The sequence below is a fragment of the Schistocerca gregaria genome, chromosome 6 (genome assembly GCF_023897955.1).
Source record: "Schistocerca gregaria isolate iqSchGreg1 chromosome 6, iqSchGreg1.2, whole genome shotgun sequence".
Lineage (NCBI taxonomy): Eukaryota > Metazoa > Arthropoda > Insecta > Orthoptera > Acrididae > Schistocerca > Schistocerca gregaria.
In genome coordinates this window covers 53,306,273-53,332,065 of record NC_064925.1, presented here as the reverse complement: position 1 = coordinate 53,332,065, position 25,793 = coordinate 53,306,273, and the positions used below count along the sequence as shown (strand labels likewise).

General features: G+C 38.9%; 1 protein-coding gene across 1 annotated transcript in view; it reads right to left on the bottom strand.

Moving 5' to 3' along the window:
* The window catches only part of LOC126278948 (cGMP-dependent 3',5'-cyclic phosphodiesterase-like), a 231,020-nt gene that overhangs the window by 117,018 nt on the left and 88,209 nt on the right, over window positions 1-25,793 (bottom strand). The window contains exons 5-6 of the mRNA XM_049979225.1: window positions 7,529-7,668; window positions 4,924-5,066 (exon numbers count right to left, since the gene is read on the bottom strand). Of these exons, the coding sequence (XP_049835182.1) occupies window positions 4,924-5,066; window positions 7,529-7,668 (283 nt within the window). The remainder of the gene's footprint in view (window positions 1-4,923; window positions 5,067-7,528; window positions 7,669-25,793) is intronic.

The window sequence follows — 25,793 nt, the reverse complement described above, 5'->3', positions numbered from 1 at the left end:
CCACCTTTCATTGAGACGCATTTTATTTTGTTTTAAAACAATGTAAAACCAGTTTCTGCTAATTTTAAACACTCTGGGGTAGCTTTACATGTTGAGATGTTGAGATAGCAATGCTTGGACTCGAGAGGTGACATGGTTCAAACCCATCTGCCACCAACCTTGATAATGGTTTTCTGTGGTTTTCCATTTTCAATTTAGGCTAATGCCAGGGCTGATTTACTATAGGCCACAGACAATTCCTTTTGGTATTTCCCTCTTTCCTGACAAATTCAAATTCCCTTACAGATGCAGCCTTTCTGCTTAAATGATAAGAGCTGCATTGAAGGTAAGCATAGCATATCTTTGGAGACTCCTAGCACTAAAATCCACATGATAAATAAATAATAATCAAAATTCACCCCATTCAGGCTTATGCCTTTATATGCTGAGACCTTCTTTAGTGCAGAAAATGATCTTTCTATATGGCAAGGTGTAACAGATGCATGCTTAAATGAGGAAATCTGGGAAAGTGTAAGAGCGAATAATTCCACTGTTGGTCATAATTATGGCTTCCCTAAGAAGTCGTGTTCATCCATTCCTGATCACTTCCTCAGCTCATATCCAGATTGAAAGAAAAAGAATGTAAAAAGACCTTGGAGGGTTAAAGGAAATTGAAGCGTGACTGCTTCCTAGTGGTTTACCAAAATACAATCCTCCTAGGTCATGAGACTATATTTCTACATGAAAACTGCGAGATCACTGTCAAATAAAATGGTTTAACATTTCTTTACGGAAATCCACATTCTATGGAGCAAAATTCAGAAAATGCACTATAAGATATTCTGGATTAAAGTATAAATATGTCATATCTACATCTATTCTCTGCAAACCACTGTGAAGCACATGGCAGAAGGTACATTCCATTGCACCAGTTGTTAAGCTTTCTTCTCATTCCATTCACACTGGAGCATGGGAAGAATGATGGTTTGAATGCTTCTGTGCTTGCAGTAATTATTCTAATCTGATCCTCATGATCCCCAAATGAGATTTATATATAAGGGTTGGTGTATATTCCTAGATGCTTCATTTCAAACCGTTTCTTGAAACTTCATTAAGAGACTTTCTCGGGATGGTTTATGTCTATTTTCAAGGGTCTTTCAGTTCAGTTCCTTCAGTATTTCTTTGACATTCTCCCATGTATCAAACAAACTTTTCACCATTCGTGCAGCCCTTCTCTTTACATATACATTATCCCTTGTTAGTTCTATTTGGTATGAGTCCCATACACTTGAGCAATATTCTAAAACCGACCACATGAGTGGTTTGTAAGCAATCTCCTTTGTACACTGGTTGCATCTCCCCAATATTCTACCAATAAATCGAAGTGTACCACCTGCTTTACATGAGCCTATGTGTTCATTCCATCTCATATCCCCATAAAGTGTTAAACTCAAGTATTCATACGAGTTGACCAATTCTAACACAGATTCATTGATATTATAGTCATAGGGGACTATGTGTTTTCAATTTTGTGAAGTGCAAAATTTTACATTTCTCAACATTTAAAGCAAGTTGCCAATCTCTGCACCACGTTGAATTCTTATCAAGATGTGACTTAATATTTATGCAGCTTCTTTCAGATAGTAATTCATTATAGGTAACTGCATCATCTGCTAAAAGACTGATTTTACCATTAATACTGTCTGTAAGGTTATTAATATACAAAGTGAACAGCAAGGGTCTCAACACACTTCCCTGGGGCACACATAAAGTTACTTCTGCATCCAACAATGACTCTCCATCCAAGATAACATCTGTGTCCTTCTTACCAAAAAGTCCTTAATCCAGTGACAAAATTCAACTGATACCCCATATGACTGTACTTGTGACAATAAGTATAGATGCAATACTGAGTCAAATGCTTTTAGGAAATCAAGAAATTCTGCATCTACTTGACTGCCTCGATCCAATGCTTTCAGTATGTCATGCGAGTCGGGTTTCACATGATTAGTGTTTCCAGAAGTCACATGGGTTGCTGTGGAGGAGGTCATTCTGTTCAAGATACCTCATTATATTTGAGTTCAGAATATGTCCTAAGATTCTATAACAAACTGATGTCAAGGATATTGGATAGTAGTTTTGCGCATCACTTCTACTACCTTCTTGTCGATGGGTGTGACGTGCTATTTTCCAAGAAGTGGGAATGGTTTTTTGTTCGAAAGATCTACAATAGGTTATAGTTAGAGGAGGGGCTAACTCAGCCACAAATTCAGGATAGAATCTTATATGGATTTCTTTGGGCCCTGGATCTTTGTTCAATTTTAACGATTTCTGCTGTTTCTCAACACCACTGACACTAACACTTATTTCATTCATCTTTTCAGTGGAACAAGGATTAAATTGGGCAGTTCTCATGGGTTTTCCTCAGTGAAGGAACAATTGAAAAAGGAGTAGCATTCCAGCTTTTGCTCTGCTACCCTCAATTTCCTGCCACCTTTGCAAGGGACTGGACATTAACTTTGCTGCCACTAACAGCCTTTACATACAACCAGAACATCTTCGGGTTTTGTGAAATATTATTTGACGATGTTCTGCTGTGGTAGTCATTTAAGGCATCATGCAGTGCTCTCTCAACAGCCAAATGTGTTTCACTTACCATCTCTCTATCAATAGCATTACCTATTACAGGTTGTATATGTGGACAAGGAAAAAAATTGCCAGATTTAATGATTAAGAAATACACTTTTTCCATTTTAAGTGACAGTATACTTTCCCATGGAACTGTAAAACTTATCAGTCCTTTGAATGATTAATGTTATATACACCTTCCTGGCGCTTTAGAATAGAATACAAAACCCAGAAAAAAAGTTTTGGGAAGCTGCATAATTTCGTATTATGAAATTATAAATTTGAATTCCACCAAACACTACACAGTAGTTTCCAAAGCATTGAAACTGAGATTGTGATTCCCTTTTGTAAGCCTGTCATAACTCATGTCAGGTGATCTCGCCATCCGATGACAGCAGATGTTCAGATGTAGTCAGCGAATAGCAACATCACTGTTAAGTAGCGCAAACACACAAAAAGGAAAAGTTAATGATTTAAATTAATATATATAATGCAGCTACAAGGAGAGCTAAGCTTTACCATATAATGTTGATCTCGAAGATTAATAAGCTACTAGAGAAGCTAAGCTTTCACATGCAATATTGGTCTTTTTTGTGTGTTGTAATGTAATTAACTGTTGGAGATAAAGTTTATCTCATGTGAAAACTATGATGCCCACAGTAAAGAGTTAAAGTCACTGTCACCTTCTTTTTGACTTTATGCCCAACATCGGCAGTGTTTGCAAAGTAAATTATGGGGATTGGGCTCTGCTGTCTATGAGAATAGAATTATCTCATTGCCCAAACAAGTTTTGACACATTTGTGCCACTGGAGACTGGAAAATATACCATGTTTTACAGAAGAATTCCTGGGTGACAAGAAGGGCCTACAACCATTTTTTATCTACTATAATATTTCTTTGTCTTAGTCTCTAGATTTGGATTTGTAATTTCTTCGTTCAATGGTTAGATAGCTTGCCATCTGCTACATCATAATGCTTTTGAGAAGGTCGTTAGTGACTTCACAAAAATCACTTTCTTTAAATATAATTTCATTGCACAAAAAAATGTCAAAAATGTTTGTGAAATAAGAAGCCTTTGTAGTTTCTATAATCATGTACACACCAACTTAAATTATAAAGGAAGAAGAGTTGTCTGATGAAGGATCACAAATGAAGCTGTAAGTATGCTAATTACTGGGAAGGGAAGATATAATTGGTGGATACGGATACAGAAGAAGAAGAAGAAGAAGAATTTAACACTCACCAATTTCGACAATAAATAGTAATTACAAATTAATAACAGAACTGACAATATCTGCTTCTGTGCACTTTCCTCACACCAATAATACTTCTGATGCAGCAGAGCAAAGATCTACAGTATACTAAAAATGAAGCAGAAGGAAAAAAGGTATGTGTGCAAGGAAAATTACTACGTGGTGTGGAGAGAACTGGAAAGTCATCACAAAAGTAGCAAGGGTAGAAGATGAAGAGCAATAAAAAAGACGAGTATATAAAAGAAAGAGAACTTTCCAGTGCTCATTCTCTTGTGTGAAATTTCATTTAAATATCTTATGTGTGCTGGAGTTTGAGAAAATAGACTGTTCAGAAGCTTTGAAAAGTGGAGTTAAATTTGGCAGCATAAATCTTGCTGTGGTGGCAAAGGATTAATTGTTGTTAGGAGGACACTGAGATAAGTTTTGCACAATAGTCAGGAGAAAAACAAGTGGATCTCAAACAACTTGTCAAGTGTTACAAGGATTTTGTGTACAATGGAATACTACGGTTGTGGAGGAAAAAACTGCATTAGAAGGAAATACTCCTCATGTATTTGTTTCTGTATAGGGTTACCAGTCTAGTTGATGGATATGCACTCACTAGTGAGAATGCTGTTGAGTAATTCAGTATGAAAGGTTTTGTCTGGCAAGGGCATCCATAATTTTACAAAAACAATATTTGATTTTGGAAATATGATAAATGTCAGAAAGTGAATACTTTCGAGTACTTGTGGTCTTCATGTTGCGAGATAACTCCAAAAAGTCACATCCAAGAAGTGAGGAGGTTAAAATTTAGATAATTATTTTCAGACTTGGGAGAAAAACTGGGTGAATTTGATCTGAAAGGAAATGAATTTTTCTAGAAATATCAAGATCAAAACATCATCATTGTGAATAGAGATCACAGTAATTTTCCATTTTATCACATTAAACATTTATCTATTCCAATAAAATTGTCATTATACCATTCCTTCTAATCCACCTTGTGCTAAAAATAATTGAGTAGTGGAAAAAATGCAGGCTAATGAGATAACAGAATTACTTAGCATTTGAAAAAGTCACCTTGTTCTATATCCTGTAGCTTCATCAATTCCCCTATAAAATAATGGATGGCTGTAAGCATCTCTGACATTAATAACTTCTCCTGTTTTCGCAACCCAGCCAGCTATACCCTGGCCTTTGCGCACTCTGACTTCCTTTAGAATCTGAAAATAAAAATGTGTTGAAGTTTTTTTGTTCAAAATAAAATTATAGAATTGTGGAAATTCGTCCTCTACACTTTATAAATGACAACATGCAAAGGTTAGTATAGATTTATACATCTAAGAAAAGATCTATGTGTGACCACTGTCATATCTTAACAAAAGCTCTGGCCAGGAACTAGAGAAAATACTGGTCCTTTGTAAAATCAGAAAGTAGGTCTACGGCTTACCCAGTCACTTGTTGACCAGTCTTGTGTGGCAGCTGAAGATAGCAAAACGAGATCGTTTATGTTTACCGTCATTTGACAATCAAACAGACTCCCATGTGGACAACAGAGTTATAAGCATCCCTGCCATGAAAAACAATTGAAAGATTTGAAAACAAATAAGACATCAGGTCCGGATGGAATCCCAATTCAGTTTTACAAAGAGTACTCTATGGCACTGGTCCCTTACTTAGCTAGCATTTATTCCAAATCTCCTGCCTAGTGCAAAGTCCCACGAAACTGGAAATAAGTGCTGGTGACTGGAAATAAGTGCTGGTGACTCCTGTCTATAAGAAGGCGAAAAGAACAGACCAGCAAAATAACAGATAAATACCCCACACATCAATTTTCTGTAGAATCCTTGAATGTTACCTCAGTCTGAATATAATAAATTTTCTTGAGTCCAAGGCATTTACGTCCCAATCAGCACAGTTTTAGAAAGCATTGCTTGTGCAAAACTCAGCTTGTCCTTTTCTCACATGATATACTGCCAAGTATAGATGAAGGGCATTAGGCAAATTCAATTATTTCTAGATTTCCAGGAATCATCTGACACTGTGCCCCACTGCAGACTGTTAACAAAGGTAAGGGCATATGGAATAGTTTCCCAGATATGCGAGTGGCTTCCAGACTTCTAAAGTAATAAAACCCAGTATGGTGTCCTCAATGGCAAGTACTTATCAGAGACAAGGGTATTGTCAGGAGTTCCCCGTCAAAGTGTGATAGGACTGCAGTTATTTTCTATATACACAAATGATCTGGCAGACAGGGCAAACAGTAACCTGCGGTTATCTGCAGCTGTGGTGTACAGGAAGGTACTGTAGGAGGATACAATATGACTTCAGCACAATTTCTAGTTGGTGTGATGAATGGCAGCTAGCTCTAAATGTAGAAAAAATGTAAGTAGATGTAGATGAGAATAAAAAGAAAATCATAGTGTTCAGAGCAGGAGGAGATTAGTGTTTAAAGTCATGTCAACAACGAGGTCATTAGGGATAGAGCACAAGCTCAAATTAGGAAAGGCTGAAGAAGGAAATCACTCATGCCCTTTCAAAGGAACCATCCTGGCATTTGCCTTAAGTAATTCAGAGAAATCACGGAAAACCTAAATCAGGATGGCTGGACACATATTTGAACCATCGTTGCCCTCCCGAATGTGAGTCCAATATGCTAACCACTGTTCCAACTTGCTCAGTCATACTGTTCGGATAAAGCATTAGTAGTGTCCTGCTTGACATAGTCATATCATTTAAATATCTGGGATTAATGTTTGGAATGCAAAACGAAATGGATCAAGCTTGTAAGGATTGTCATAGGGAAGGTCAATGGTTGACTTCAGCTGAGGTACTAGCAGAAGTAAAAGTTGTGAGGACGGGGCATGAGTCGTGCTTGAGTAGCTCATATGGTAGAGCACTTGCCCCCGAAAGGCAAAAAGTCCTGAGTTTGAGTCTCAGTCCAGCACACAGTTTTAATCTGACAGGAAGTATCATATCAGTGCACAGTCTGTTGCCGAGTGAAAACCTCATTCTGATTAGTGCGAGAACTTTGGAAAAATATGCTTCATCTGTAAAGGAGACGACATGTAGGAAGCATAGGCGACCTGTTCTTAAGTACTGTTCAGGTTTTTGGGACCTGTACCAGGTCGGGTTAAGGGAAAACATCAAACCAATTCAGAGGCAGGTTGCTAGATTTGTTATTGTTTGGTTTGGACAACACACAAGTGTTATGGAGCTTGTTAAGGAACTCAAACGGGAATCCCTGGAGAGGACTGAAAAAATTTAGAAAACCGACATTTGAAGTTGACAGCAGAATGATACTGCCAGACACATACATTTTGCATAAGGGCCACAAAGATCATACATGAGAAATTAGGGCTTATACAGGGGCATAATGGTCATTTTTCCCTTGCTCTATTTATGAGTGGAACAGGAAAGTAAATGGCCAGTTGTGGTACAGGGTCTCCTGTCACCCGTCATAAGGTGGCCTGTGGAGTGTGGATGTAGGTGTAGTTCTAGATGTGGATGTGGATGTCAATGGAAAATATAACTCTTGCCTTCTTAAACTTTCAAATACAAGTTAACAAATTACAACAACTACAAAGTTTTATGATTTGTATAAATTTTGTAATAATGTTAAGTATAAACTGGTAATAAACAAAACAATAAAAAAATTATTAAAATATATGTTACTTATACTTACATGAGGAGTGACTTCTCCATCAAAGATTTTAGCAACTAGTTCATCACTGTTCTGATCAACAATAAACAAGGAACACCTCTCAGCATTTGTCAGCGTGCGGGCCTCTGCCATAATTTCTCGCATCAGATCAGTAAAATCCCCTTTGAAAAATAATATTCATCTTATGCAATTAAAACTATAACACATGGAGATAGCAGCAATATAGGATGATAATCTTTCAATAGTTTTACAACGCTAGAGACTACAGAAACTGCTATAAGGAGAAAAGGAACAAACTTTTACTGAAAACATTTTGTTAAGCTTGTGGTATTGCCTCAGTATGTACTTGCATCACTAGCACTTAAGGGAATAAGACATAATTTAGTATATATATCTTCATAGCACTGTAGAAAATACTAGATTATTTTAGTAGTTAACTTTTCTGCTACTTCACTATCTAGTGAACTTGAGTTTTTCCCACTCTATAAATTCCATCCCAATTACAGTCATTAACAAACAAATTAATTAACTGTTAAACGAGCATCACAAATAAGTCAAATATATGATGCCACAAAGGTACAGAGTTTAATATCTTGTAGATACTGACATCATTAGAAAGCTAGCAATTCAATTAGACAAAGATGGGGAAGCATGCTGCCGTATATTTTAAATTACCATACTAGGTGTTTGTCAGATTTGTTCATTCACCTTGTAACCTAAAACTCATCACGAAGGAGAGCCTCTAGTAAAGTAGAACTAGTCAAACTCCAAATTAACTGGCAGAAGCAACCACTGCAGGTCACTACTGTAACAACCAGTTAAACTAATACTAATTTACTTACACTGATAACTATGGGCATCAGTTCTATATCAGTTTTAAATGTACAAGCTACTTTGAAGAAAGCCACCACTCTTCTGCTTCTTAGCTGCTGTTTTCATCCTATACTTCAAACTAAGTAAATATGTAAAGTTACACATAAAATAATTACCAATATATAGTTTGATAAAAATAAGGCTGTTTAATGAGAACACTAGTGGTAACTGAAATTTACATTCCCAAGTCCAAATATTATGGTAAATTATACATGGGACCAGTACTTGAGAATTTCTGATTTCATTCCTGACATCTGCATGACAACCCCTCCTCCCCTCACACACACACACACACACACACACACACACACACACACACATACAAGGGAGTGAGAGTGAGTGGGGGAGGGGGAGTGGAGGGGGGAGGGAGAGAGAGGGGGGAGGGGGGGAGAGGGGAGCGAGAGGGGGAGGGGTAGAGGTAGAGGTAGAGGGTCAAGAAGACAGTAGGGTGAGTACTGACATGTGCTAAGGAGCTGTAAGAGAACTACCAATGTTCTCAGTGATTTTAAAAGATTAAGTCAACAGCACTATCAGGTTGCTGGTGATGCTATTGTCTACAGGGAAATATCCTCCTGGGATGACCACAAAGAACTGCAGAAATACTTCAGCTAAATTTCCTCTTTGTGTTATACACGGTAGCACTTTTTAAATATGTGTAGATGAAAGATAATGCTATGGCAAAGTAGAACAACAAGGGCATACAATTACGGGATGAGAGGTAAGCTTCTGTAGCCTGTCACATTGTTTCAATAATTAGGGATGATACAAATAAGCAATAAGAAATGAGAAGAACACATGAAATCTGTGGTAGAAAAGGTGTATAGAAGACTCACACTAGTTGAAAGAGTTCTGGAAAACTTTGATGTTTCTATCAAGGAAACTATATACAAGATTCGAGTGTGTTCAGATCTAGAGTACAACAGACAAAGGTAAAGACGTGCTTACAGCACTGTATCAGTTTGATCCACATGAATGTGTAACAGAGATGTTCAAGAAACTTAAATGGGAATGTGTGGAAGAAGGGCGGCATTGTTCTTATAATATCCTATTAAAGAAAGACTATGTAACGGTTTTGCTGCAAGCACTAAATATTTCATGTAGACACCATGATAATAACATAAGAGAGAGTAATATACCTGTCATTTGATTTTGATATTCCAGCAATAGCCATGTTTGCTGACTAAAAAATAGCACATACTCACCTACAATAAAACAATAGCTCAGAGAATAGGCAACCTTTTACAGGGTGTATACGTGGACAACGAACAAAAATTCCCGAATTTCCCTGTTAAGAATACACTTTCTCCCGGATGAAAATACATTTTTTTCCGTGTTAAGTAACAGTATACTTTCCCTCGAAACTGTAAAACTTATGAATCATTTAAATGGTTGTGGTTTTATACACCGGCGTAGAATTTCCCGGCACTTTAGGAACCGAAACTCAGGGGAAAAAACACATTTTAGAAAGATGTCTGATGTGCACAGCAACACGTACACTGCATATTTTCGTATTACGGAAGTGTAAATTCTAATTCCACCAAACACTGCATGTTACTTTCCAAAGGACTGAAATCGAGATTGCGATGCACTTTTGTAAGCCAGTTGTACCTCATGTCAAGCGATCTCACCAGCTGATGACAGCGTATATTCAGATCATAGGACACGTGATATAGTCAGCCAATAGCAACATCACTGTAACGTAGCGGGAACATACAAAAAGGAAAAGGTAATGGTTTAAATTAATATACAAATATACATAGTGTTGCTACAAGAAAAGAAATGCTTTTATGTTTAACATTGGTCACCAAGATTAATAAGCTGCAAGAGAAGCTAAGCTTTAACACGTAATGATCATTTTTGCGCATGTTACATTTTAAAGATATTACAAAAATGTGCCAGTAAATTTTTTAACAACGACATAAACATCTGATTTTCTGGGCTCGAAAATATTCTAAATGGTCGCCCTCAAAGATTTGATTTTTGAATTAAGAGTCAAATGCTCAGTGATTTAAGAAAATCATCGGACATTCGCGCGCACGGAGTTCATCTTGCACAAAAGGAAATTTACTTTGAAAGTAATGCTTTCCAAACAACAATTCGCAATATTTTCTCGCAAACTTTTAGAAATAGAATCGTTTCAGGAGTTGCCAGAGCGCATGAAATAACAGGTGTCGCAGCACTTGCGCAGCTACGATGATGCAGGAAGCCCATACGTTCGTACGTGTAAAACGTTAAAAGATCTTACATTATATCATAAAAGAAACAAGACATTAGAGGACACTCCAAGAGCATGGGATTTCTGTGAACTATACTAAAATGCATAATTCGGCTTAAAGTGCACATTCGTATGTCCAGATTCAGATGTAAATTTTCTTGGAGTACCTGTACTGTATAGTTTAGACAAGAAGAGAATAGAAGCTTTCAAAATGTGGTGCTACAGAAGAATGTTGAAGATTAGATGGGTAGATCACATAACTAATGAGGAGGTATTGAATAGAATTGGGGAGAAGAGGAGCTTGTGGCACAACTTGACTAGAAGAAGGGATCGGTTGGTAGGACATGTCCTGAGGCATGAAGGGATCACAAATTTAGCATGGGAGGGCAACATGGAGGGTAAAAATCGTAGAGGGAGACCGAGAGATGAATACACTAAGCAGATTCAGAAGGATGTAGGATGCAGTAGGTACTGGGAGATGAAGGAGCTTGCACAGGATAGAGTAGCATGGAGAGCTGCATCAAACCAGTCTCAGGACTGAAGACCACAACAACAACACCTGTACTGTATTATCTCATGTTTGGTTCTGTATTAAGGCATAATGCCATACGTGCTAGAAGATGAAAAAGTGAACTTGAAATGCAGCGAACAGTTGAAACTAGCCAATAGTATGGAATTAAACAGTCTCAAATAAATTGACTGCCTCAGCAGGAAAGATTAGTAAAAGTCGAATTTCGTGAACAAACCGACAAAAAATAACTTCATTGTTCTGCAAGGCGATTAACGCTTGACTGTCAGAAAGGTGGAAACAAAATAAAATCTGAAACTAATTACATATTTTAGCCTTCTGTAATTATGTGAATGTATTTTAATTCACTTGATAGCTCCCGGACACATAAATCCGTTTTGTTTTCATTTGAAGCGAGAGCAATAAACGAAGAGGAAACAGCAAAATCAGTTAACGTAAACACGGGTCACATGGAGACTACCCCCCCCCCCCCCCCCCCCCACTACAACTCAGACTGCTCTGTAAATCAGGTCCGGATCTAGGATATTTCCGAACCAGTGCGATATTAGATAGAGGCGCTCCCCCCTCCCTTGAGCATTTGAGGTAGGAGGCCAAAAATTTAAAAATTGTCTTTTCAAAAATATCTTCATTTTGTAGCACACATCATTCTGAAGAGTGTGATACCTAAAACATATATATTCGAGGGAAGGTAAGACATGTTATTTGGTCTTAAGTATGGCAAAGTGCAGTGGTACGTCTCTCCACACAGCATTCTTCCATCGCACGTCTCTTGTATTTCGCTCTGTGGAATTCAAACATGTAATATTTTGTAATGGAATGGGTGCCATCAAACTATATTCACGCCAGTGGAAATTCAAATGTCCTGTGGTGCCTCTCCTGCTCCCAGTCGGCCGGTTTAACATCCTGCTCCTCTTTTTAAAAAAAATCTCGGAATTAATACTGGTTTGGATTATTTGTAACCGGCAGAACAAGAACTGCCTATTAGCTAATAACTTGCTGATTTGTGTGACATAAAATTAAATATAGGATACATAAAACAAGTAAATACAAGAGACAAGGAAGACAGTACACATTTCTTCAGCCGTTAAGTCCTAGCTTCTTTTCTCTCTAATCTTGCCACAGCTTTATATGGTGTACTTTCCTTTCTGGGAAAGTATCTACTACCTCATCAAAGTTCGTCAACGTTTTGCTACATGAAAAAACGTAATGTCGTCGTCTAATACTAGAAAATCTGTTAATACAAATTGTACCCAAGACTGGTGTGGTTTCTCAATCTGATTACGTGTATTTTGTCACTGCTTTATAAAACGAAATAGGCCTGCCCAATATTGCAGCAGTTGTTACACATACCAAATAAACGAGGCTGTTTTGGCACAAATGGTCATTTTTATATCATGGCGGAATATAATTCACAAAGTATCAATATCAAATGCCTATTAGGCCTACTGCAAGCAAAAAGTTTTGTGTTAGGAAACAGTTTCACATTTCATTCATAATCCCTAGCTTTTGAAGCATGAGATCGAAAAGTAGTAGTACTAAATTTTTAAATAAATTTCGAATCGTCATATTCTCCAGTAATTTGTGTGAGACCCCGTTTCTTCTCCTTCCTCGTTCTAACAAACAATCTTATCACTAATTCTGTAACTATTCCTCGCAGTGTCAAAACTTATTCTCTAGTTAATATCGTCACCGGTTTAGTTATCCGGTTGGGCGTTATTACGTGTTCGTATAACGCGTTTTGCAAGCTACTCCCAGAATAGAACTTTAGCAACTGCTAGCCGGGGACTGTATAGCTGGTCCTTAGCAATGTAGCAGTCTGGCCAAAAATTTTCTGTCAAAATTTCATTTCCTTGGACACACTGAGGAGACAATGCGCAATCTTTGTTGCCTATTATTTCTGTTAGTCGTTTTTTTCCACTCTGGTAGTCTGAATCTATGGAATTCGCTAGTAGTTATAACAATGCTGATCATTTGCAAACCCAGTCAACCACATAAACAGTGACTGCCATTCATCCGTTCGGCTTTATTCCGCTCAGCTCGTATAGACCTGTCCCCATTTGTCTGCAGCAAAGTTTATTTCTAGATACGACGGGGATTCCCCTGGCAGAGACATCATGTACACAATGCACGCATTCAAAAATCAACTTATGATTCTTTCAGAAATCGACATAGAATTTGTTCAAAAACCAAAAGGGATGCGTTCAAAATAATATTAGAAATCGCTAGACCAACATGGGCTGGGTGCTAGGGGCTTTGTGAAACAAGGTATTTTTCCTCAATAATATGAATTTGGCACCCCCCCCCCCCCCCCCCCCCCCCCTTGAAATTATCACCTGGGGCAGATAACCGGTTTGTCCTCGTCGCCTAGTTCCGGGCCTGTTGCGCATACGTGAATCTGGCAGCTTAGGCAAACCAGTAAAATTTTTCCAAATAGCATCTGGCTGCTTGCCGCTATTGCTCATACAGCTAACTGCCACACTGCTATAGTCAGAAACAGGAGAAGGTACTACTCATACGTGACTCAACTGCACATGCGGATAAGCTCGCTCGCAACCGCTCAAACGAATCTAATGTAAAGTTGTGACATCACACCCATCGGAGGCAATTTGATGTTATGAAACATTACATAGTCTTCCTAAAGCCTTTGACACATTTTGCTGTTGGTAGATGCTTGTAAGAGCACTATGTTTTGTTGTTGTACATGGTGAACTTCCTTTGCAACTTAAATTTCATATTTGTTTCTTTTTCTCTTGTTCGTTTTTTATTGCTGCAGTATTATTCTGCCGTAGTGAGATACAGTAATATTCTTTGTTAGAGTATTGGTTCTTACCATAGTCACAAAAATTTAAATGAAAATTAAAACAATGAAAAATTCCTGGAATTCTAAAAAATTCCCGGGTTTTTCCCGGATGAAAAAATTCCAGGTTTTTCAAATTTAATGGGTCACACCTATCCAAGTTCATATGCACCTTCATACAAAGAAATCTTACAACAACATATTCACAACATCTCAGAGCTCTAGAAAAGTAACAGCTCCAATAGCACATTTGCTGACTACTTAATAGCCCACAACCATCACTCAACTGATATGGACACAGGTTTTAAATACAATAATCCAGCCACAGCCTATACCATAAATTTACAACACAAAAAAACTTCCAAACACAGAATGCATTAGCAGAAGAAAAACAGATTAAAAGTAACTGCACTATGCAATGGCACACTATTTAAAACATTAAGAAGCTATACAAAAAAGACAACACAAACCAACACATGCCTGTGCACAGGAATGTGTTGAAGTTGAGTGACTGTAGGAGGACACAAGATGACTTAGACAAAATTTCTAGCGTGATAATTGACAGCTACTAAATGTAGAAAAATGTAAGTTAAGGTCGATCAGTAGGAAAAACAAACCCATAATGTTCAGAGAAGAATAGTGGTGTCCTGCTTGTCACACTCACATTGTTTAAATATCGGGCATAACATTTGCAAAGCGATATGAAATGAAACAAGCATGTGAGGATTGTTGTAGGGAAGGTGAATGGTTGACTTCAATTTACTGGGAGAATTTTAGAAATTATGGCTTTTCTGTAAAGGAGGCTGCAAATAGGGTGCTAGTGTGACCAATTCTCGAGTACCACTGAGGTGTTTGGGATCCATACCAGGTCAGATTAAAATGAGACACTGAAGCAATTCAGAGGTGGGCTGTTAGTTTTGTTATGGTAGGTTTGATGAATAAACAAGTATTATGGAGATGCTGTGTGAATTCAAACAGGAATCCCTGCAGGGAAGGTAACATTCTCTTCATGCAACACTATTGAGAAAATTAAGAGAACCAGCATTTGAAGCAGAGTGCAGAATGAGTCTACTGACACAAATGAACATTTTTCATATAGACCAAAGAGAAATTAGGGCTCACATAGAAGAATATATATCGTCATTTTTACCCTCACTTTATTTGTGAGTGGAACAGGAAAGGAAATAACTAGTAGTGGTACCAGGTGCCCTCCACCACGCACCATGTGGTGGCTTGCAGAGTAAGTATGTAGACGTAGATGGAATGTATACCCTGTTAGCCATTAGAACTGCAACACTATGAAGTTGGCACAGAACATATGTCAAACTGGCATGAACTGCAGTACTAGCTTGTATACGAAAACTGTTAGTATTTCAGTGCAGCTATGTAAAGTAGAATGACATTTGAATGCTGTAAGTTTGTGTGAAGATCTCGTTATGCCTTGTATAGAGAGTAGGAATGTCTACCAGTGTGTGCCAAAATTTGATAGCACCAGGATCGTGGCCTATAAGACAGGAGTTTATTGTTCTGCGATAATACTGCTTGTGTCGGTTGAGATTGCACAACTATCATCGAATATGGAGTACAGAGGGCCATACCAACGCCATTCAGGATCTTGACAGTTGCGTGTGACTAGCAAACGAGAGGACTGACACACTGTTCACTCAGTCATGCACGATCGTACAGCCCCCCTGTGTGGCTTGGGTCAGGAATTGGTCTTCTTTGTAGTGAGACATGTATCACACAGGCAGAGCGGTGACATCTGGAGCACTGTGGACTTCAGCACAGTGACCATCGCTGCACCCTCCATTGATACAACAACACAGAGACACGTGCGTGCCGACTGGTGCACCAAATGATAACCCTAGATAAATGTGAGCCACCACATTCTCTTGACAGATGATTCCCCGTTCTGTGTAGAAATCGCAATTGGATGTGTGCAGGGTTGGAGAAGAACGAACATTCTGAGATTGGATTTTTCATCATATTGGTCCAGCATCTGGAATGATGGCGTAGGGTGCCACATGGTATACAACACAGCTGGTAATTCTGATGGCAGGCATTACATTTCTGATTTGATAAGGTTAGTGGCTGCTCCCTACGTTTGAGGTCTAGAGAATGTAATGCAACATCACAATCTTGTACTGCCCTGTCCTGCCTCAATATAGTGAGTGTTTGAATGTTGTTCTGGGCAGCATGTTCTACTGATCTCTCATCCATAATGGGTTACTGAGAAGCTGACATGCCACCACTTCTGGAATAATTGGCTGATGAACTCTGGTACAGAGCTGAACAGTACAGAATGAAGCACTTGTATCTGTCATCTGTGATCAATTCGACTTTATTTTCAACATTGTTGCCAGTCCTGTGTACTAAATTTTGCATACTGTACATCACAAATTGCTTACAAATTTAATCATGTATTCTCCCTACACGCATTAGTTAAATTTTCATTATTTTATATCATTCTTGCTGTTGAGTTTTGATTATAAGACTGACTTCTCTCCTTCACTGAGCAGTATGACTTTTTGCTCGGTACTACAGAAGCTACTTAAGGGCTTGAAAGACTCACATAGTTATAGCACATCATTATAAGGCCACGTAGTATCAAAGGAAACTTTTTAAAAAAAAAAAAAGAGATACCAAAAGGTGCTGTCTGTGTAGTAAGCCCCCATATTACTATATCTAGGATGATTAGGCAGCTGGATGTAGACTGACACCTCCTGAGACTACAATGAAGATAATTAATACGGACCAATGATAAAAAGGATTCCAAACAATGAACCTTGTAACCATCAGACAAACTGCTAGGTTGTCTTCTAAATAATGCCTATGGCCACATTTATGTACAACACTTTGAATAGAATGGCGAAGTGTTCAGGTCTCCTGTAAGTAATTGAGAACACCAAGTAGCATTCTTAGGTGGATTTCCTTAACTTAGTAGCTCAAGTTTGGACCTCCAGATCTGGTAGGATTCCTAAATGTATTACTTAGGACTATTCCAGTTGGTCCATTGCTCAAAGCTACCTATCTTAGCCTTACATGCCAATTAAACAATGGAAAACCCATGATGGAAAATGACAATATTATGAAAAGGATAGTCTACTACCGACCATATAGTTGAGATGCTGAGTCACAGAAGGCACACCACAACAAAAAGGCTGCTTACACACACACACACACACACACACACACACACACACACACACACACACACACAAACAAACACACATGAATACGCATGCATGCACATGCACACGACCTCTCGCTGAAAAGATAAAAAAATCTAGTCACCAAGTGGTGCCAGGAGAAAAAACAAGCATGAGTTTTAATTGTTTACTCCTACCACTGGTTGTGAATAGGGTTTTTTTTTATCTATCCAGTTACATTATATTTTCAGGACTAACTCCTTCACCAGATGTAGCACTCTTCTTTCAATGTACCTGTTTGCCTCTCAATGCTTCCTACCTATGGTGAGCAGCAATATATTCCATTTCATATTTTTGTTAGTCCACCCCAGATTTTCAATTGTTTGACAACATTTTCACAAGACTGTCTCGGTCAAGCTGTTCAATTTATCCCACTTTCAATTTCTGCCCTCCATACAGTAGTATGGCAAATTTACAAGCAAAGACGCATCTCATAATTCATCTGATGGTAATTTCAGTAATCTGTTTGGATGTGCTACAGGGTAAAATAATGTGTAACAGTTTACGAGTTCTGCAAATTGTTCTCAATCCCTAATATTATGTGTCTCTATTTTATAAAATTCCTGTATACAATGATGAGTGCTGACAATCCCACGTAATTAGCACCTCAGTTGTTCATTCTTAGTCAATGATGTGCACTACAATTTGAAGAAAGTTTAATTGGTTCTGAGTGTTTTTTTAAGTCATGCATTGGTATCCCAAGGCATTACACAGGCACTTGAAAATGGCTGTAGACCAAAATCAGCAGCGGAGTATTTTTCTACTTTATCCATACTTGTGTCTGATAAGACAGAGCTACTGAATATATTTCTTGGGTCACATAGAATGATTCCATTGATGTGGTAGAGGACAGTGTGGATAGTCTCAGTGGCACCACCTCTCTGATCTCACCTCACAATCATCCTCATCTGCAGAACACAAACACAATCTGCGTATGTGTCAGCAGAACTTTAATCACTTTCGTATAGGTCTTGCTCACCCTTTTTAAGCTGGATGTGGCTTGTAATCACTAACGCCATGTCCCAATAACCCTGTGTCACAAAAATACCATCAAGCTATGCAAAAGCAACCACTCACACTTTGATACTCATACTATCACTGAAGGACATAATTTCTGAGAATGCACTACAATTCTGACCCACCCCTTTCCATAATGGGCTTCAGCAATTTCCATCAGCATGGACATTCCAATGCAGCTGCCAAATGGTTCATGGAAATATTCAAAATCCATAGGGCCCATTTTCACCTGGAGTTTGAATGAGATAGAGTAGTTATAAACATCTTCAACAAATTCCACACAATGCCAGTCAACACAAAGAGCATAACAGAACTGCTCTGTGGGTAATAACTGTAGAAAGCACTTCACCCCCTCCAAATGGGTGGCCAGCAACTGCCACCATCAGTCCAGCACACCTTCTGGACACAGGACTTGGCCAAGATCAGGATCTGCAGCGACGGCTGCCAACTGCCAGTCCCTGCACCATCTTCAGATCCTATGGCAAGATCTACAAGTGGGTTCCCCTGGAAGACATTTCTTTCTTTTTAGCATTGCCAGCCAATCACATTCTCTTTTCTGAGGAAGGAACAAATAACCGTAGTTCTGAAAGCTAGGATAGTGTGTGTACTTTTATATGCATCTACTGGTAGTCAGAAATATTTCGTACCCTGAAGGTATTATTGGTCAACACAGTAAAATAGTTATTTTGTAGTTCTACATATTTCTGTTCATGTGTTTACTTCACTGTCGTTATTCTATTCTTTCCATTCCTTAACTTTTTTACTAGGCCAAACTTTCTAGTCGGCGATATCCCTGTACTTATCAGATCCAATGAATGAGCTGCAAGTCTTTGAGATGGCAGTAGAAAGCCATTGTTTCACAGACATTTGAAAGTAAACTGAGCCTGGTGATCATAATATACAATCCATGCGGTATGGAGGGAGCCAGACAGCTGTGGATGATTAGTTTCTTTAATTAGGCCTGTGACTTGTATCTGAAATGAAAGCAGCATTATTGAGAAACAATACAAATTGATGAAGGACAGAAGCATTACAGCCTTATACCTAATTTACATACTCAATTCTGTTCAGTTCTCACTGAATAGTCTTACAAAGTGTTCAAAGAGTAAAGATATTTTCAACTGTGGGGTGGGGGGTCTGCTTTCTTTGCACTTCCAGTGTCTGGCCTTTATAACTGGTTGAGACACGGAACCCACGAAAGTCACCTGCACGTAAGAGCCACATAAATGAGCGATGAATGCAGAGTGCAGCTGAATGAGATTAGCTGTATTTGTATGTGACAGTTTCCATAATTCTCAGAGAATTAAGGAATTTGTTCATTATACACCTCGTGATATGCTTGAAGTAACATGATGCAGGATACAGCAAAAAAGTTGAAAAGTTAAAAGCAGAGGATCTACTCTAAAATGTTTTCAGTGGTACCTTCCTTTTCATAAAAACTGAAAAATGTTTGTTATTCCACCACAATATTGTCTGCCTGCCAGGATTATAAGAGTATTTTAGAATTTATGCATTAGCTGAATAGTAGATTTATGATGCGTCTTCTCATATCTTGGATGCTATTTTGACTTACAAGCACAGCAAGATTGCTAATTGTCCAATCTGGTCTACTGAGCATCAGTTTTGGCATACTGTATTTGTTGAACTGTCTGGAAGCTAAAGCAAAATTAGGAAGGGGTCGGTAGAGTGCAACTGTTCTGTCAACTTCTGTAGGACGTTATCAGCTACTGCAGGAAAATCATGGGGAAGGTCAATGACAAGACAATTCCCATGCAGTGCTGAAGAGTATTATTTTTTCTATATTCATGAGGATAATGTCACTTAATTAGATGAAATTCTCTGTCATTCAAACATTGAGCCTAAGTATGTGGGAAGGAGGGGTTTGCAAATGATGTGTGTTGAAGTCTCCAAGCAAGAGCAAGGGACAGAGAAGAGCTACTGCATGAAGTCATTAGGAGCTTGAACATAGGTAGGGTCACAGAGTGATAAATACAGGGGACACACAGTTGTGTTGGGTTACTGTATCTGAACAGTTACTCTTTGACAGTGAATCGTGAGGAGAGACTATGCACAGAATGGTATGTACTCTGGTAATCCTGTTGGATGTACTGATTGATCAATCAATATAAATTTGCTTATGTCTGGCAAGGTTGCTAGGTGCAGTGCGGAAGACTACATTCTCCAGTGGCAGATCACATGGCAAAACACCATGGCAGATTCAAGGACTGTTACAGACCACCATGGTGTCACACAATAATAAGCCAATGTTTACAGCAAGCTCTAAGGTATGCCTACTGACGATGACCCTAACTCCCTCCTTTTCACATGGATTTTGATTCAAATTTAGTTGTTAACTACTGATGACATTTGGCTAGGTCATGGAATTCCCTGTCTGCCTAACGCCGAACTGTCTTTGCTAACTTGTCAGCTGACCATTGTGTTTCCAGTGAATGAATCGAAGGCACTGGGGAACACTGAGAGCATGGTTCATCTCTCAGTGCTTCCCAGTTAAAGCTACAAATAGTGTTTCCCAGCACTGATGTGTGAGTTATTCAGCAAATATTCAGAGTAGAGTACTGACCGCCTTCAGAAGTCTCTCTCTATTTTTTTTAATTATTATCAGAAGAACTCAGTACTATTATTTTCTGTGATTTAATTGCAAAATAAGTTATGCTTAATAAAATCTGTGTTGCTAAAGAAGCAGACTTTTAACAGTGGGGACAAGACTTTTGTGGAACTGTAAACCACTCTCTGTTGGAATAGGCCTTGTCAGGCCATTTTGCTCTTTCACCCATGATGGACCAACAATTTTTCAAGCTCTGCAAAAACAGAAATAGTAACAAGAGGTCAAGAGGTTAAAATTAAAGTGTAACTACTCAGGAAAGTTTAGTGTGGGCTGTAATTATCATATGGGTTCAAAACTTAGTAGAGATGCTAATAAGGCAAGCAATTTATGCTAATAATAATAATAAATAATAATAATAATAATAATAATAATAATAATAATAATAATAATTTTATTGTCGTTCAGCTGATTACAGCAATAGACAAAGTCAAGAGTATATATTTCTACATAAACTACTATATCAATGTAAATTGGTTTACATAAAATAGGTACACGTTAGAATACAGTATTTTCATCTTCAAAGAATTCATCAATGGTGTAAAACGGATTGTTCAATAGTAGCTTGTATAATTTAGCTTTAAAGTCAGCACTTAGTCTATTAAACACCCTTAGTCCAAGAACTAGGTAACAGTTATGCGATTTTGATAATCTATGATATGGTACATCTACAGATAAATTAGACACATTGTTTCTAATGTACATTAAAACATTGTAGATGAATAAGTTTACTACTGTAAGACACTGCAATTTAATAAACAGAGGTTTACAATGTTCTGTTTTATCAGAATCCGTTATTATTCTTATTACTTTCTTCTGTAAAAGTAGAATGTCATTTACATGCCAGCTACTACCCCACAGTAAAATTCCATAACAGATGATGCTTTGGAAGATGGCAAAATATGCTGATCTCACATAGTCATTGGGAACATGTCTTTTTAAATTTCTAATTAGATAAATAACTCTTGAAAGCCTAGCCAATATATTTTTAATGTGTGGTTCCCACGTCAATTTATTGTCAATAGTAACACCTAAAAATTTAAGTTTCTAATTCCTGGTAGTTAGGAATCTCTTTGAGGCTAAAGTAAAGTGTCTGGGTTTTGTTTCCATTTAGCAAGAAGCCATTAGCTTTGAACCATAACAAGGACTGCGCAAGGGTATTTTCGGTCGGTGTTTTCAGTGTACCTAGATCAATGCTTTTATGTAGAAAAGTTGTGTCACCAGCATACAATATTGTATGAGAATTCATGAATAAGGGCATGTCATTAATCATTAGTATAAACAGTAAAGGTCCAAGCACCAACCCTTGAGGCACTCCGTACCTAACATTAACCAAATCTGATTTCTCCCTACCAATTTATACAACTTGTTGACAGTTCTCTAGGAAAGACCTGAACATATTTATACGGTTATCATCAAAACCATAGTAAACTCGCTTATTCAGCACAGTTTCATGCTCTACACAGTCAAAGGCTCTGCTCAGGTCACAAAATGTAACCTGGGCATAGTCCCTAGCCTCGAACACATCTAGGACTAATTTTACGAGGGAGTCCATTGCATCCATTGTGGATTTACCTTTCCTAAATCCAAACTGTTTATCACTAATTATATTTAGTTTACCCAAGTAGGCACTAACTTGCTCATACATAATCGTTTCTAATTTTTTTTTTTTTTTTAACTGGGGTCTGTAACTAGAGGGACAGTTCTTTTCCCCTTTTTTGTATATGGGCACAACTCTAAAAAATTTTAGTATGTCGGGGAACTTACTTTCAACTAGGCATTTGTTAACACAAAAGGTTAAAGAAGAAATCACACAATCAATAACATCTTTCAACAAATTACATGACATATCATAGTAATCAACACTAACTGAAGGTTTGAAATTTTTCACTATTTTTAGGATATTATTTTGACTCACTTCTGTGAAAGTGAAGGTGCTTGGGGGAAGCTTTTCAAAGCAGCTGTCCATAATACTAAGTGCATTTTCAGGTGGTTTGATTATTGAACTACTAATTTCTTCAATGGACTGAATGCAATATTTATTAAATTCTTCTGGGGTAATGGCAATTTCCCCTTTGTGTTTAGTGTGTGCAACGGAGTTTATTACACTCCAGGCCTTCTTGCATTTATTGTTAGATTTTTCAATGTTTACTATGTTATGCAGTTTCTTTGCTTCATTTATTGCCTTCCTATACTTGCATTTAGCTTTAGCATACAGGTCTTTATACAGTTCTGATTTACTGGTTTTGTACAGAATAGAATACAGCATAACAGTATTTTTCAGTTGCCCTAACTGTGGAGTATACCATTCCTTCATTTTCCTTTTCTTGTAATTACTACTAATATTCACTGTACATTTTTTCAGAGGGATGTTATTTTCAAATACATTTAAAAAGACTTTGTGAATACAATATCAGCCGAACAGTGTTGAAGCCTAATAAAACATGTGTCTCAACTGAAATAAGTGAGGGCATGTCTAAACCTATCCATCCTCTCTCTGCTCAGTGGTCTAGTAATCACAGTTTTAGATTCTGGTTTGGTGCAGTCTGAAGTTACATTATTAAGACTAAAATATACTGTATCATGGTCTGAGAAAGGGAAACTAATTACATCAGTGTACATACAAGTTCTCTTAATATTTGTACATATATTGTCTAGACAGGATGAGCCACTGGTAGGTTTGCAGTTAACATAGTACAGGTTAAATTGTCGAAGCACATTTTTGAGCTCTGTCACAGTTTTTCTGTCCTGCAGGACATCAAAACTTGAATTGATATCCCCTCCAATGACAACATTGTATTTTTTTTCATTTCAGTATACATATGTACATAAAGAGTTCCTAAAGTTTCTCCAGAAAGATATGGGGGTCACCACTAGGTGGCCTGTACAATACTACTACCATTAGCTTAAGCCCCCCCCCCCCCCCCCCCAGGGGCTCAGCATTCATTTGCTGAGTACAGGCTTGGCGACCCCGGGGTCCTGAGTTGGGTACTGGTCAGTGCCCCCAGTCTCCTGTCACCGTAATCCCCGGACATGCTTCAGCGACCATCGCATGGCGCGGCGGTGGAATGTTTTGTGCTGCGGGGAATGGTAATCTTGACTGCCTGGATTGCGAGGAAGGTAAAACTCTATAAAAACCCCTCAATCTTATGGTGTGCTGCGCGCCTATAAGATGCATGGCTGTTTGGGTGGAACAGTCGCAAGCGGGCAACCTCTGGGGCACCTGCTGCACCCCAGTTGTATAAGGCTTACCTAGGCACGCGAGGCTCTGTCTAGGCAGACTTCTAGTTCCCTAGCCGCTCGTGGGACCGAGAAAGAACCCTCGAACTTTTATTCTTCTCCTGCCAGCGGAAAGGGTGGACCGCTGGTGGGTTCTAACACCCAATCCAACAAGAGGGCTCGTGTAGCCACTCTTCCTGATTCAGTTACTCGTAACAGAATGCAAACTGCTTTGCAGAATGTTTTTCTCATAATTAAAAGAAAAGATGGGAGTTTCGAAAAAGTTTCACCATTTTATATCCAGAAGGGTCTAGAAGGTATTGCTGGCACATTAAATTCTGTAAAGCGCTTGCGAAATGGCACCTTGTTGGTTGAAACATCTAGCTTCCAGCAAGTCCAGAACCTTCAGAAGCCATAATTTCTTGGGGAGTTTGCATTAGAGACTGAATTTCACAACACCTTGAACTACAGCAAGGGTGTTGTGACTTGCAGAGATCTCATTGACATTCCCCAAGACGAACTGAAGGCTGAATGGTCCCGGGAAGGAATTGTCGACGTGCAACACATTATGAAAAGGGTGGATGGTGCTCTCATAAAGACTGACTCATTTATCCTTACATTTAACAGTACCAAATTGCCAGAGCATGTGAAGGCAGGTTTCCTACGTCTCAGTGTACGGCCTTATTACCCCAACCCCATGCAGTGTTTTAAATGCCAACACTTTGGACACACTACTCTCGGCTGTAGAGGGGAAGCCACTTGCGGGAATTGTGGTAAAGCCGCCCATGAGGGAGTTGGTTGCTCCTCTCCTCCCAAGTGTGTCAACTGCTCTGGGGATCACCCTGTGTGGAATAGGGAATGCAGAGTTTTCCTTGAGGAACAGAAGATCCAGGAACTTAACAAAACGCATCCCGTATGGTGAGGCGATGAAAATTTACAAGTCCATGCAGCCGCCCACATTCGCTGCTTCCTTTTCTTCCATTCTCAAACAGCCAGTCTTGAAAACCGATGTCGCTACACAAACAGAGGTTGCTACTGCCAGCACTAGCACCTGTGTTTGTCAATGTACGTGTGCTGCTGCCGTTCCTGTGAAGCCTGCTGCCCCCCCCCCCCCCCCCCCCCCCGGCCTTCTGACCAGCTTGTGGTAGCTGACGTCATGGAACTTGCTGCCCCTTCCCGGGTCCAGTCTTGTGCACTGCCCAGCGCTGCTACACCCCCTACTGCTTCTGAGGTTTTGGCTCCAATTCCACCTCAGGCCAGAACATCGAAGCCAAATACAAAGGTGAAGACTCGCCCACTAAAGGAGACTGAAGTTATACAGTCTGCTGATGTGAATGTCATTCTCTCTGACGTCTCTCTCGACTCCTCTTCTGAGGTGATGGAGGTTGATGTCAGACTGGGGCAATCATCTCGCCCCAAAACTGAGCCTCCACCTGTTGTGGGCTCTCTCCCTGACAGAAAGTGAGAATGAAGGTACTCCCACCCTGATAGATGGCTCCCATTATACAGTGGAACATGAATGGATTCCCGGCACATGTGGAGGAACTGAACCTCCTAGCATGGCAACGCCCCCTGTGCTTGTGTTTACAGGAAACGCATTTAAAACCATCTGATGCTCCTGTACTAAGGGGCTATACGTCATATCGCAAAGATGACCTGACTGGAGAAAGGGCCAAAGGTGGAGTCGCTGTGTTTGTCAATAATGGCCACCACTCCTCTGCTCTCCCCCTGGATACTGACCTGCAAGCAGTTGCAGTTGAAATTCATTCATCTCGAAGGCTTACTGTTTGCTCCCTTTATTTAC